The sequence below is a fragment of the Nicotiana sylvestris genome, chromosome 11, assembly GCF_000393655.2.
Source record: "Nicotiana sylvestris chromosome 11, ASM39365v2, whole genome shotgun sequence".
Taxonomy (NCBI): Eukaryota; Viridiplantae; Streptophyta; class Magnoliopsida; order Solanales; family Solanaceae; genus Nicotiana; species Nicotiana sylvestris.
This window is the reverse complement of record NC_091067.1, coordinates 39,203,356-39,218,329: the sequence shown is the minus strand read 5'-3', so window position 1 is coordinate 39,218,329 and position 14,974 is coordinate 39,203,356. Positions and strand designations below refer to the sequence as shown.

The following is a 14,974-nucleotide window of genomic DNA, read 5'->3' as shown; positions in this document are numbered from 1 at the left end:
TGAGCAACTTGATCCTATTTTTCACATATATTTAATCAACTCTGACGGCTAGATTGACGAAAATTGTGAAAAAAATAAAAGATTTGATAGGAACTTAAGTAAAAAAAAAATTAGTCAGATAAGTACAAATAATAAATTTCAAAATCCTCGATCAAATTATGGTAGAATTCCGAATAAATTTCAAAACCCTTGAACCCATAATGTTCAATTAAAATGTGCAATAATAGTATATAACACACAAACCTCAGATTGACATGCACAAATTTTACCTCAAATGGAGAGCTAAGAAAAAAATTTAGGACATCAAAAATGTATAAAGAAAAAAGAGGAATAAACGGCAAAAGCTAGGATGATCCAGTAGATACGAGTTGCTAATATTTGAGAACAAATGCAGAATCCCAATGGACAAGCAACTTATTTGAACAACTTCACTGTGAATTGAGGATGATAAAACTTCGTCCAAGGTTTAATTTGAAGCTATTTCTTTCAGATTTGGTATGAGCGTGTTTGTGACGGGGGAGACAACTTTTTTTTTACTAGTTAGGCCCACACGTTATACTTGCTGTCACACCTCCTTGTTCTACCCGAAGGGGTATATAAGGGAGTTTTTCCAATTAAAGTGACATTAATCGAAATGGGATTATTTTATTTATTTCAAATTCAGAGTCCCCACTTGGGATAATTTTATGGTGTCCCAAGTCACCGGTTTATTTTAAATCCCAAATCGAGGAGAATCGACTTTATTTAAAAGTCTGCGAAACCAGAAATTCTAAGTAAGGAATTTTGTTAACCCGAGAGAAGGTGTTAGGCATTCTCGGGTTCCGTGGTTCGAGCACGATCGCTTAACTATTAATAATTGGCCTAATTATCCGATTAATTACATGTTTTAAACCTATTGTGCATTTTTAAATTTATTATCGCTTTTAATTATTTTAACCCCTTTTTAGGTTTTATGGAATTATTTCTTGAACAAGTTACGACACTTGCCGTTTTGGAACACACCGCAAACCACGCTACATGAAATGCACTCGTGATTTGCGATATGTTTATTTTATTATTATTATTATTATTATTATTATTCTAAGTTGTTATGATCGGGTCACATAAAATGTACACCCGAATTGGGAAATTAAATATCATGACTATGTCACGGGAACCGTACCCATAATCACGATGGTTTATTAATCGCGCCTAAAGCATGCTACGAATGTTCATGGGTTATTTTCCTCAAAAAACTATTCAATTTGGAAAAGAAAAGAAAAGGAGAAGGAAAAACCAATTTGGCCTTGTTTGCCCGCATCTGGGCTTATCTATCTCACTTTAAAGAGGGCCAAAACTAGAGTTTGTACATAAAACTAAAACGGACAAAGGCCTCCATACGGGAGTTTTACATGCTTGCCGAGCTCAATGTAGATTAAATCAAACAATTATAATGGTTTAGAACAAATAAAAGAACCGAGTTGCGAAAGGGATTATCAAAGAAATTTTATCATGTTTATATCATTAATGAAAATAATATATGATCAGAGTAACAAGATTCATATAGTCCTGCAAACAGCCTCCAAATGCAAACTTCACATCTATGTCTCATTCTTTTACACACCATCATTACAAGGAAAGAAAAAAGATCGGATAAAAATTTTACACACCATCATTACTAAATTATATTACCCTCCATACTTAACTTTTAATATAATTATCTTTTATATACCTAATAATTATGATTTATGTACATTTTAGAAATTTTATTAGTATTAATTAGTCTCCTAATTTAACTATACCATATATTCCCACTCCTCCCAAGTTTTTCTCCTCAAATCTCACCCCCTCACCCACGTATCAAATCACACACCACGATTTCTTCTTCAATCACCCACTATTACCCCTTCTAAAACCAGCAAAAAAATTGTAACCCCTCCACCATTGACAACCATTAAAAAGTTTTGAAGCTTTGAATTCGAATTTGTGTTTTCAAAAGACATTATTTGTTTGGATTGGATGTTGTTGCAAAGAATTGAGAATTCTCTCTACGTCTCTCTATCTCTCAATCCCAAATTTCAGTAATATAAAGTAAAGGAAAAGAGAGCACCAATTCCACCATTGATAGCAATTAAAAGCTTTGAAGCTTTGAATCCGAATTTGGGTTTTCAAAAATCATTATTTGTCTGAATTGGTTGTTGTTGCAAATAATTGGGAATATGATTGGAATTTATATCTCAATTTTGAGAGGATTGGTTTTGGCTTAATTTCAGATTGAAACTCGAAGAAGAAAACACTACATGCATTATATTGCAAAAATTGTACAAAAATTGTATTTTGTTGTTTATTTATTTTTCTTTTATTCATTTAACTATTGTATGAAAGTTGAACAATATTGTATAAAAATTGTATTTAAGTGGTATTATATTATAGTTGTATATGACTGAGTAGAAATAACGTACGAAAATTGTAGATAAGTTGTAGATAAATTGTATAATATACAATTAGTTGTATGAAATTTGTTTTTATCATGTATAAATCAGATGCAAAATATACAAAAGACATATTGTATAAAATTTGTATTTAAGTTGTATGTTATTGTAGTTGTATTTAACTGGGTAGAAATAATGTGTGAAAGTTGCATAATATATAATTAATGGTATGAAATTTATTTTTACTATGTATAAATCAAATACAAAATATACAAAAGACATATTATATAAATTTTGTATAAAAATTGTGTTTAAGTTGTATGATATTGTAATTGTATATAACTGGGTATAAATAATGTATGTAAGTTGTAGATAAGTTGTAGATAATTTAATTTCTTATCTCCAGCTAGATGTTAGTCATCCTCAGCAAGTCTTGGTTTAGCAGAGTTATTTTGGAGGTTCAATTTGTTGTAAACACCAAGAGTAACCCTAATTATCTTCACAGCTCGAAATTTATAAAAATCAAACATAAGTTAGAATCTGCACAAGAATTTTTACATGTATACTGTTCTCGTGATTGGATATCTCATTATATTCCTTTTTGTGAAGCATAATTTGCAATCAGATCACTAATTTTAATTTTATTTATTACTCTACTTGATGCTTAATGTTCTTTTTTTTTTCTTTTCTAGTTGTTGATATTTGTAGATCGAGGATGAAAAACGACATATAATATCATGAATTCAAGTGGAAACAGTTTTCAGGCGAAGCAAGAATCTGGTGGAACCAACAACAGTAAATTGATCTCAAAGGCTACTACATCAACAAGTTCAAGGTAGTGGGAAGGCTTTAAAAATCCAAGAATTGTATGTGTATCGCGTACTTTTGGTGGAAAAGGTAGACATAGTAAAGTTTGCACAATAAGGGGTCTCACAGATAGAAGAATTAGACTTCTAGTGCCTACTGCAATTCAATTCAATAAGGGATCGAAAGTTGTCAGTTTTGTGTTCGTTTTAAGAGGAAAGAGAAGAGGAGGAAAAAAAATAGTGTAATTAAATCCCTTAATTGAAGGCACTAATAATGGATTTAAAGCCTTTTAAGATGGAATGTATATATTTTATAAACAAAACTTGTATAGGTAGGGTAATTTACTAAATATGAACATTTAGGGTAATATAGTTTACTATGTGGCATAGGAATATAAAAATCCCTATCCAGGGTCTTTAGAAATAGAAAAATCTGATTTTATTAGGTGAATGCTATGGGCCAAATGGGTTGTGGGCTTGGATTGGGTTGAACGAAAATGGGCTGGTGTTTAAAATTAATTGAGGTCATTTTAGGAATTTGGCCCAATTTTAAAAGAAACGAGACCAAAATATAGTCTTCTTATTTTCTTTTTCTTTATTTTTTTCCCCTTTTTCTTTCTTTGATTATAAATACAATTAATTAAAATCCTAAATCAATCTATTTTTGTAGAAATTAAAAATCTTTATCTATTTTTTAACATTAAAACAACTAATTAACTTAAAACTAAAGAAAAATGCTAATTTTAAAGTCTAATATCTAAATATGTAAAAATGACCATTTTTTGTGATTTTTTGCTTAATAAAATTAATTCCTACATGCAAATTGAACCTAAGATGACATGAAATTAAAAAGTGACAATTTTCTATGATTTTAAAATATTAAAAATGCATGAAATGCAACTAAATAAAGAAAAACTCCTAAAAATCAATTAAAATTATTTTATTCTATTTTTAGGAATTATTTTCATGTAGGGCAGAAATTAGGTGCTCACACTTGCATAGATAAAAAAATCAAATGTGGTATAGATAGCATCGATTAGACTTTCCGGCGCTAATTCGGATTTAATCGGGTCCCAATGCGAGTACCAAATACCGAATGAGAAACCAAAAAAAAAAAAGATACACCAATTAGAGAGAAGTGTCCAGCAAACACAAAAAGACATTATATTGTGCAAAAATATTAGCCATAATTCAAAAGCTATAGTAACAACCATAATCTCATTCAAATATTTTAAAATAAGAAAAAGGGAAATTATAATACGTGCATTCATCACAGTAGTCATTTAATTTCACTAAAATTTATGAACCACAAATCTAATATTCAACATATTCCCCATTTTAATACACAAAATAAACTTTTTTCCATACTAAACTGAAATTTTTTCTATCAAGAAAAGAAAAACTCATGAACTAAATTTATCCAAACGTCTCAAAAGCAGCGGAAAATAGTTATATTCCAATTAAATTATAGCTACAAAAAGGTAAATATAAGAACAATGAAAAAAATATAAAAGCTAAGTGCGCCACTAGGATAGTGCGACTTTACTATCTTGCACCAACTTCACCGGAAAATGCTGCGAGGCCGGCCTCGACGACATGCAACTACTGTGGGTCTAAGAGATCTAGCAGCGAAGGAAGTAGATAGAGAGCCAGCTGAGAAATCTATGAGAAAGCTAAGAAAATCAATGGAACAGTAACAGAAAAACTAATGGAACAGTGGCCAGATTTAGCAAAAGGAGCAAAAACACCACCGCTGACTATAGAAGGCTCAAATTCAGCTCAATTAGAACCTAACAAGAGTGTTGCTACTGTAATTGAGGAAGCTGAGAGGAATGGAGTAGGGAAAGGTATGGGGGAAACTGGAGCTCAGAGGAAATTGGAGATCCCGGCTGCGACAACTGCAAAGATGAAATGGAAGAGCCTATTCACTGAAAATAAAATGGCCACTCGAGGTATGAATTTACAGTATATTGCCCCTACAATTAAAAATGGGGTCAAGGTAGCTAAATTAGACAAAGAGATTGTGGAGCGAGCTACTGAAAAATGGAGAATGGTTGTAATTGTGTATGTAGTGGGTGAACTCCTACTATTGCTGCGTTTAAAAGATGTGTCTCATTTCAGTGGAATTTTGCTGCAAAACCATCAATATACCTTCATAATGATGGGTATTTTGTGGTTAAATTTGACACAATAGAGGATAGAGATGATGTGCTCTATTCAGGGCCATATATGATGAATAGCAAGCCTGTGGTGGTTAAAGTCTGGATTGCGACTTTTGACTTTGCTAATGAGGTGTGGAAAACTATATCACTATGGATCCAATTGCCTAAACTACCTCTTAATTGTTGGGAAGAAGATTCATTGAGTCGAATTGGGAGTACTTTGGGAATACCTATATATGCAGATGCATGTACTACTAGAGTTGAGCGCATTTCATATGCTCGAATTCTAGTGGAAATGGATGTGACTAGGCCACTTCCAAAACAGATTATGGTAGAAGATCCTATTGGCAGGGAGTTTGAGCAAGATGTTTGGTACGATTGGATGCCTCAGTATTGCATAAAATGTTTGCAATTGGGACATGTCTGCCAAGAACTATAGAAGGAAGAAATAAAGCAAAGAGGAAGAGACCAGAAGTCACAACAGTTTTGGCGAAGGAAAGAACAAGTGGAAGAGAAGCAGGACAAAGCAGCTATTATACAAGTTCAAAAACAGGATGAAAAGCAGAAAGAAATAGAAAAGCCACAGCAAGATTTGTCACCACAAAGACAGGAGGATGAGGAAGGTTGGCAGACAGTGAAGAATAAATCTACAGCAAGAAACTCAAAACATGGGGGAATAAGTATAGCAAATGGGAGCAATTCACCAGATCCTTCAACTTCAATGCAGATAAGTGTGGGAGCTAGTAGTAAGAATAAATGGGAAGTGATGCGGGAGGAGGATGACCCATTCATACCTAGATGAAGATAGTAACATGGAATATTAGAGGATTGAATAAAGTATATAAGCAAAAAGAAATAAAGAAATATATTAGAGACAATAAGGTAGGCTTAATAGCTATTATTGAGCACAAGGTGAAGCAAGATGTGGCAGGGAAAATCATACAAAAAATTGCACAGAGCTGGAAGTGGAATGACAATTATGTAGCTAGTACAAAAGGAAGAATATGGGTAGTATGGGATCCAGGAGTAGTGGAGTTTGTGCAACATGTAAATCTGAGTAGATGATCACAAGGAAGATTACTTTAATTGAGAGCAAGGAAGAATTCTGGTTTTCAACAATATATGGGTTGCACACTATTGAACAAAGAAGGAACATGTGGGAGGAGTTAACACAGTTGTATATGGAGCTAAAGGGACCTTGGATTGCAATGGGTGACTATAATGCAATACAAAGTTGGAAAGATAGGTACAATGAGAACCCTGTTATGGAAGCAGAGATAAGGGATTTCAATGATTTCTTAGAAAATACAGGAATGACAGAACTTAGATATGTTGGGAGGGAATTTACATGGACAAATAGTCATGTACATAGCAAAGTAGATAGAGCACTAGTAAATGATGGATGGATGATGAATATGAGGCAATTGGAGGTGGTGGTGCAGGACCCTTTGTTTTCTGACCATACACCTTTGTGTCTTTATTTTGAGCAGGAACAACAGAACAGTCCAAAACCTTTTAAATTTTTCAACAACTTTGCTGAGCACAAGGAATTTGAAGACATAGTTAAAGCAACATGGGAGAGGAACATACAAGGACCAACAATGAAAAGAATCTGGCTGAAGCTTAAAAGACTTAAGAATGGGCTGAAGCAACTGCATCAAGAGGAGTATAGCAAAATTCATGAGAAGATCACACTCATAAGGGAGAGTTACAGAGGATGCAGATGCTAATGGGAGACCTAAACCATACAGAGAGTTTGAAGAATGATGAAAATGATCTAAAAGAGAAGCTAGAAAAATAGAGTACAATTGAGGAGGATATACTGAAACAAAAGTCCAGGATCCAATGGTTGAGACTAGGGGATTCAAATTTAGCTTTCTTTCATGCTAGTATAAAGAACATAAGATTACAAAGCTAGTCACCCAAACAGGAATGCAGACTCAGAATCAGGAGGAAGTACAACAGAAAATCATTTAGTTCTATCAGAAACTATTAGGAACAACTGCAGAGGAGATCCCAACAATCACACCAGATGTGATGAAAAGAGGAAGCATACTGACAAGAGCACAACAAGTAAAACTGATAGAACTTGTGACGAGGGGTTAGATTGTCCAAGCACTAAAAAGCATAGATGACTCAAAGGCTCCAGGGTGTGATGGGTATAATTCACTATTCTTTAAAAAGACATGGGAAATTATAGGAGATGAAGTAGTGGAGCCAGTTCAGGACTTCTTTAGAACTTCAAAAATGTACAGACCAATCAACTGCACTATAGTGACTTTAGTTCTTAAAGTGCAAAATCCATCAAGAATCTCAGAGTTTAGGCCAATATCATGTTGTACTACCATCTATAAAGTCATATCCAAAATCATAACTAGCAGACTTCAACAGGTAATGGACTACTTGGTTGATGATAGCCAATCAGTTTTTGTACCAGGGAGGATAATTTCAGACAACATCATTCTAAGCCATGAGATTGTAAAAGGTTATAGCAGGAAGAATATTACTCCAAGATGTTGTTTGAAGATTGATATGAAGAAGGCATATGACTCTGTTGAGTGGTGTTTCTTAGAGCAAATTCTGGACCAACTATGCTTTCCACAAGAGTTCATTACATGGATCATGAAATGTGTAACTACAGTATCCTACTATATACTTATAAATGGTATCCTATGAAGCCTTTTCCAGCAAAGAAGGGACTGAGACAAGGAGATCCCATGTCCCTTTTTTTGTTTGTGCTAGTAATGAAATACTTCACAAGAATGTTAAAGGGGCGTAAGGGGAACAAGTCTTTTAAATTCCATCCAAAATGTGCTAAGCTAAATATAATACAACTCAGTTTTGCAGATGATCTGCTCTTGTTTTGCAAAGGAGACATGGATTTTATGAAAGCATTGTATGCTAGTTATCAAATGTTCTCTAAGGTTTTTGGGCTGAAAGCAAATGTGGAGAAAAGTAGTGTATACTTTGGGGGAGTGAACCAGACATTGCAGCTTGATATATTGGATCATCTAGGTTTCTTAAAAGGTGAGCTGCCTATAAGATACCTAGGGGTCCCTCTTAGTACAAAGAGGCTAACAATAACTCAGTGCAAGCCACTAATTGACAAGATAATTGGCAGGATTACTAGCTGGACTTCAAAGTTTTTGTCTTATGCAGGGAGATTACAACTTATTAAAAGTGTTCTTTTCTCAATACAAACTTTCTGGTCTCAGATTTTTACATTACCTAGGAAGTTGATACAAATGATTGAGAGTGTGTGCAAAAGGTTCCTCTGGACAAGAGGTGTTGATGTATCACATAGGGCACTTATTGCCTGGGATAGAATCTGTATGCCAAAGGTAGCAGGGGAATGAACATTATGGACATCCAATTGTGAAACACAGTAGTTGTGTGCAAATTGCTGTGGAACATATGCAATAAGAAGGATAAACTATGGGTAAAATGGATACATTGTTACTATGGAAGGAGAGCTAGTATGTGGAAGAACAAACCAATGCAGGTGTCTTGGATTGTACAGAAAATACTAAAGGCTGTTGAATATCTGGAAGAAGTGGGGATACAAGAAGAAGAACTCAATCAGATGCAAGGCTTCACCATACAGAAGATGTACAAGAAGTTCCAGGGTGATTATCCAAAATGCTCATGGAGAAGATTAATCTGTAACAACTATGGAGCTCCTAGATGGCTATTCATACTTAAACTTACACGGGAGGCTGTTAACAAGAGATAGAGTGGCAAAATGGAGTCAAATTGATGATCTATCGTGTCCATTGTGTGCAAGAGAATTAGAAAGTGCAGAACATTTGTTCTTTAAGTGTGGAGTAACATCACAAATCTGGGATAGCTTATTGGAATGGCAAGGAATCCAAAGGAAAGCAAAAGGGTGGAATGAAGAAGTTCAATGGGCAGAGGTGCATGCAAAGGGGAAATCTGCAAATTTAAATGTGTATAGAATATGTTTGGCAGCATGTGTCTATCACATATGGAATGAGAGGAACTTGAGGATCTTTCAAGGGAAAGCTAGGCAAAATAAGGCCATCATACGGGTAATAGCACAGGAAATTCATAGTTGTGATAGTAAATATAAGAAGCTAGATAGCAAGCTACAGGAGATGAAAAAGTATTCTAAAATTTGAGATAGTACTAGACTGCTTTACAGAGTTTTCTTTTATTTTTTTTGTCTGTAATTAGGAGAAACGGGAAAGTATAGGACTTGGGGCATGATGTCCAAGATCCTAATGAATGAGAATTGTAAAGATTATACTTGGTTCGTGAAATAAAAAAAAATTTACTTACCCAAAAAAAAAAAGAAGGTAAATATAGCAAAAGATATTAAAATCTGAAAACATTGTAATAGCATTACGGAAAAGTTTGGATGTACCTTAAATCACTTAGGTGAAGAGTTCATTTGGCGGAGCTCAAACAGGAGCCAAAAATTTGTGTGGAGCTTTTGGTAAGAAGAAGGAGGAGCCAAAAATTTGTGTGGAGCTTTTGTTAAGAAGAAGGAGGAGGAGGTAATACAAATTACTATTTACCAGTTTCGGACTTGAAATGAGGATTTTTTTCCCCTTCTTTATACAATATTTGAAACTTATTTATCAAAATTATCTTAATTTGTATATTACCTGTCTTAAACAAGGATTACTTACAAATTATATACAATCCATTATTAGTGCCTTAAATTAGGGGATTAGTTACATCTTTTTCCTATTCTCTCTCCACTCCTTTTTAATAAGATTCCTTCCAGTTGTGTATTACCTTTTTTAAGCCATAACAAACGGAACTTCAGTTACAAAAAAGAAAAAAAAAATACGACAATAACTTTGAACAAAATTATCGCCAAAATTTTTCCGTGTTTCCAGTTGAATTAAAGTGGAGAATCACTGGAAACATGGTCTTGGCAAAGATGCCAGTATGTCAACTGAAAAAAATATATGCAACTGAAGGATGCGGCAAATGGGCACAATCATATATATATATATATACTAGATGATGCAAGCCATGCTAAGCACGGACCAACATTGCATTTTGCAAAGCAAGTTATTATTATTTTTCTTAGAGAAAACGTCTTATTTTATCAAATTGATCCAGAGATGTTCACTTAATGGTAGCAACTGTCGCTATTATTTTCGTGCAATATTAAGAAATTTACTTTGACGTGATCAAATAAATTGCCATAATATCACTGCTAGATGAGATTATCTTGAGGACAAATATTTCTAAAATAAAAAAACTCATTATGAATATAAAAGCAAGGTATTTCCCATGACAAAACTCACATTGAAATTGCAAATTAGGAGAAGTGCAATCATTTAAAGTACGTTAGTACATCTGCTATGTAAACATGTAGAACACATGCACATTTGGACACTTCCAACAATATTCATATGCTAAATTGACATTGGCAAAGGTATGTTGCAGCGCATGGAAGTTGATAACTCCTTTTAGACTCTTCCTCTCATCAGAAGATAGTCCTGCGGAGAAAAGAAAAAAATAAAAATAAGAAGAAGAGATGTTTGAATTGGACGACAGAGAAATCCCATCATGAAAAGTCTCAGTATTCACTATTCACTATAACATGCTTCCGCTTTGAGCGCACTAAACAATGCTCTATAATTTCCAGCGAAATCATATACAGCTTTAAATACATGTTGGAGGTTTTTAAGCAAACCATATCTACTTCAGCTAGATTACTTTATATATAATTTAAGAGAACAGATATAAAAGTTTATTTTTTATACTGAAGATCTTTTGGTAGAAGGGAATTTATATAGTAAATGGATGGTGAAATCTTAAACTAAATAGAATCTCATTCTCACAAACTAATATGTCATGATAAAGTTGAATCATGATCTTCCTTCAGTATTTTACACACTAACTGACACCTTAAAAACTACACAGCAAAACAAAATGCAACTCTTGCATTTATTTTGTTTGACTGACATACTCGGAATCACAATCTAAAGTTTCAAACTGCCAAGTGGACCAATATAATTAAAGTAACCCAAAAGCATATCAAAATTCCTATTAAGGTAGTACAACAAATATTTCCGACATCATATGATATCTCAGGGGAGTATTATTTAAACCTCTTTAAACGGGATAAGGCTATATTTGAAAAAATTTAAGTACTGAGTAGGTTCTTAAAAATCACTCAAGGTAAATGACAAAAAGATAAGATTTAATTTAAGTGCGGTAAACTCAAAAGGGGCAAAAAAATAGTTTACCATTCAAACAAAAACTAAACTTAAAATTGTTTAGTGAACTTATTCCAACTGCTAAAAGTATCCGGTCCTTGTCATTTCACTTCTTAGTCTAGAAACATATTCTATCGGAGCCTGCTACTAATAGCGATGTCTTGTATACTCGTAAAGGCGACGGAGGAATACGTCAATATGGCCAAGAAAAAAAGTAGGTTGTTTGCCCTAAATTTAGTACATGGCTGTAGTTTCTCTTATGTGATTATCCAATTTCAATTATAGGAAGTTGTACTCAAGTAGATTAACGATGGTATCTATTATTGCATTGTAACTTCAAGCTCTTTATGTATCTGACAAATTTGTCTAATTAAATTAATTACCAACTGAGATGAGGTAGAAGCCTAGGCAAATGTTCCCATAATCACGATTAAACGTAGTGCTATAGACTATATTGAAAATAAGAAATGATACTTTATAACCTCTTTTACGAGAGAAAGATGGGTCTCTTATGACAATAAAAGGACGATAAAATACCACTTGAATTATTAACAATAGAATGTTCAAAAAGACGATGATATAGATGTCTCACATTGTCTTAATTTCACCCCAGAATTCATATATACTTTGACCTTCATAATGCTAAGCTCAAAGAGCTATTATGGTTTACAAACTTTTCACAAGGAAGTTTTGCTTATTGTTTATTGTTTATTTAAATCTGACACCAGATAGAGACAATAAAAAGTAGAGTCTCGTTCAAAGCCTGCATGACACAACAAACATAAACGACATAAATTATATTATGGTATTACTAATACGAAGAGCATAAATTCTTAACAGTGACACAAAATACACTTCATTCATTCCAATGACACATACAAAATAATAGTTTTGTGTAAAGTCATAGTTTATGCATTGATTCCATTAAGTAAAATAGCATAAACTTACCTTTTTAGGTTGACAGTGCCTCTAACTATAATTCAGAGTTCCTAAAAATAAAGACAACAAATAACATTATTTTGACAACAGTTTATCTGTAATGATGAATAAAAGAATTTATAGTAACATGTTCAGATAGGAAGTTACAAAGCTAGGTGTAATAAACGGTTAAACTTAATCAATACAACTTGGCATTTCTGAAAACATTGAATGCAACAACATTTCATCTCTATACGACAAAGCACATACTATCACCTTTTATTAATTTATTAAACACTCAAAAAAGTACATTACCCAAGAATATAATTCTGTCACAACAGTCCATTTGATCGGCAAATAAAGAAATAGACAACGAATTGACAACGACATCCATTCCATCTCCGTTTTAATGTGTACTCTGCTATATATCTAAAGGCCTAAGCTCGGAGTTCCAAAAGAGGGGCATCAAAAAAAAGCAGCCTATACGAAATCTGGAATAGCAACGAAGCAGAAATCAAATTCCAACGATGCCATTTTGTAGGTAATCCTTTCACAGTAGCAATGCATAAATTTCCAAAACATAGAATACACCCGAATAAAAAAACTAAAAAATGAGGACCCGTACGATAATTTCAAGTAGCAGAAGAAGATTTGTACTCAAAAGTTCGGGAATTAATTTAAGTTGTTGTCTTGACACATAACATGCATAGATCCTGTCTCTAAAATGTGCTAAAATCAAGATATCGTTTTAGTTGATGACAAATTCAACTAAGTACCAATTTCGAAATTCATATTAACTTCCAAGAATATGAATTAGTAGAAATGGGGAAGACCGAAGAGAACCGAAAGAAAAAATGGCATTTGTCACTAACTTCAGCCATAAAACTGGGAAGACATAAGAGAAATGGAAGAAATTTTGGCTAAAAATAAGAAAATCATACCTGAAATTAATTATAACCCCAATCCGAGTAGATGGAACGTATTGAAAGGGTAGTCTTTGGAAGACTGAAGAAAAAAATAAAAATCATGCAAAAATAACAGATTAAGGACGAAAAGAGAAACAAAAAGAAAATGAATGGCCGAAAAACATTGAAAAGAGATGCAAAAAAATAACAACATCAGCCATGAATTTGGAAAATTCTAAGAGAATTAGAAGAAGATTTGGGCAAAAAATTACTAACAGAAAGCATACCTGAAACGACAACACCAGGTGCGAAGATGAAGAAAAGCACAAGAATAATATGAAATTGCTGTTGGAATAAGAGTAGTCTTGCATCTGATTTTGGGGATGAGAGAGATTGAAGAAGGATGCTTCTAGAGCCAAACCTAGAAACCACAAGAAATAAACACCCAACGATAAAAGTGATTATTTTAATAGAAGTATCTAAATTACTCTTTTACCCTTGGTCGACCTCTTTGGTCTATATAATATAATAAAAATAAAAATAGAAACTAGGGGGGCATGGCCCGTGCTGAGCCAGCGCCCAAACCTAATAAGTAAAAGGTACATGCTCCGTCCGTTTTAATTTAGATGAAGTAGTTTGACTTGACACAGAATTTAAAAAAAAAGAATTTTTTTTTACAACTTGTGATCTTAAAAGCTTAAGGGGTAAAAACATTGTGGAGCCATGACATTTGTATGGTTATAAAAGCTTCTCTTTAAGGGTAAAATGGGTAAAATAAAGAGTTTAAAGTTGAATTATTTCCAAATTTAGAAATGTGTCATATATTTTGGAACAAACTAAAAAGGAAAGTACCTCATCTAATTTGAAATGAAGGGAATATTATTTTATGAAAGAAGTAAAGAACTTTTCACGGAGAGTAACCTATACTACGATTAATTTTTGGAGTTGTGATGCATCAATTTCAAGTGCTCAATCTGATGATTTGTTATTTGAAATATACATGTGCAAGTCTACGGTTATTAGCGCGTTGAAGAGATCACCTAAAAGGCTTAAAATTTAAATTTTTTTCCACATGAAGTATGATGTCTCAATAAAATAACTGTATATTCAAAATGTTGACCAATAAGCAGGGGCTTATTCACATGGTGGTGAGACCGCTTTGTCGAAATATTTTACTATTTGTATATATAAAAATAATAAGTAAAACAGAAATACAAGATAAAACTATTAAAAGTTACACCACTTGCAACAAAACATCTCAGTAGTCTAGTTGTTGTTAGCTTCAAGTATTATGTGAGAAGTCTTGGGTTTCAACTCCCTTGGCTTTGCAAAATATTTTTTGACTGTTACGGCCCTTTTACTAGAAATAGTGATACCACTTATGAAAAATCCTCTGCCAATAAGTAGTATCTATGTTTTTACATATGAATAAAGACGAATGTCTTTTCAATTTTGTGCACTTCTATTTGTGCTATTTGCTGTTTTTTTCTGGCAACAAAAATTATACTTAAGATATTGAATAGACTATATTGGAACTTCTCAGATGGATACCAAAATTATATTAAAATAATT

General features: G+C 33.2%; 1 protein-coding gene and 1 long non-coding RNA gene across 4 annotated transcripts; one reads left to right on the top strand and one right to left on the bottom strand.

Moving 5' to 3' along the window:
- Positions 1 to 6,440: 6,440 nt before the first annotated feature.
- Positions 6,441 to 7,109, top strand: LOC138880950 (uncharacterized). The gene has a single exon (XM_070161137.1). It carries the CDS (start codon positions 6,441 to 6,443, stop codon positions 7,107 to 7,109), a length of 669 nt encoding a protein of 222 aa, XP_070017238.1.
- Positions 7,110 to 10,641: 3,532 nt separating this feature from the next.
- On the bottom strand, positions 10,642 to 13,837 carry LOC138882149 (uncharacterized). 3 transcript variants are annotated; one of them, XR_011403631.1, is made up of 5 exons: positions 13,690 to 13,824; positions 13,439 to 13,502; positions 12,528 to 12,568; positions 12,172 to 12,342; positions 10,642 to 10,856 (listed from the first exon to the last, which is right to left on the bottom strand). It is a non-coding gene; the product is annotated as an uncharacterized lncRNA (long non-coding RNA). The 3 variants fall into 3 exon arrangements; XR_011403632.1 differs by lacking the exon at positions 12,172 to 12,342; XR_011403630.1 differs by lacking the exon at positions 10,642 to 10,856 and having other exon boundaries at positions 12,034 to 12,342; positions 13,690 to 13,837.
- Positions 13,838 to 14,974: the final 1,137 nt, after the last annotated feature.

What these genes read in the sequence shown, in the direction of transcription:
- LOC138880950 (XM_070161137.1), top strand. Translation starts at nt 6,441, where the DNA reads ATGATCACAAGGAAGATTACTTTAATTGAGAGCAAGGAAGAATTCTGG.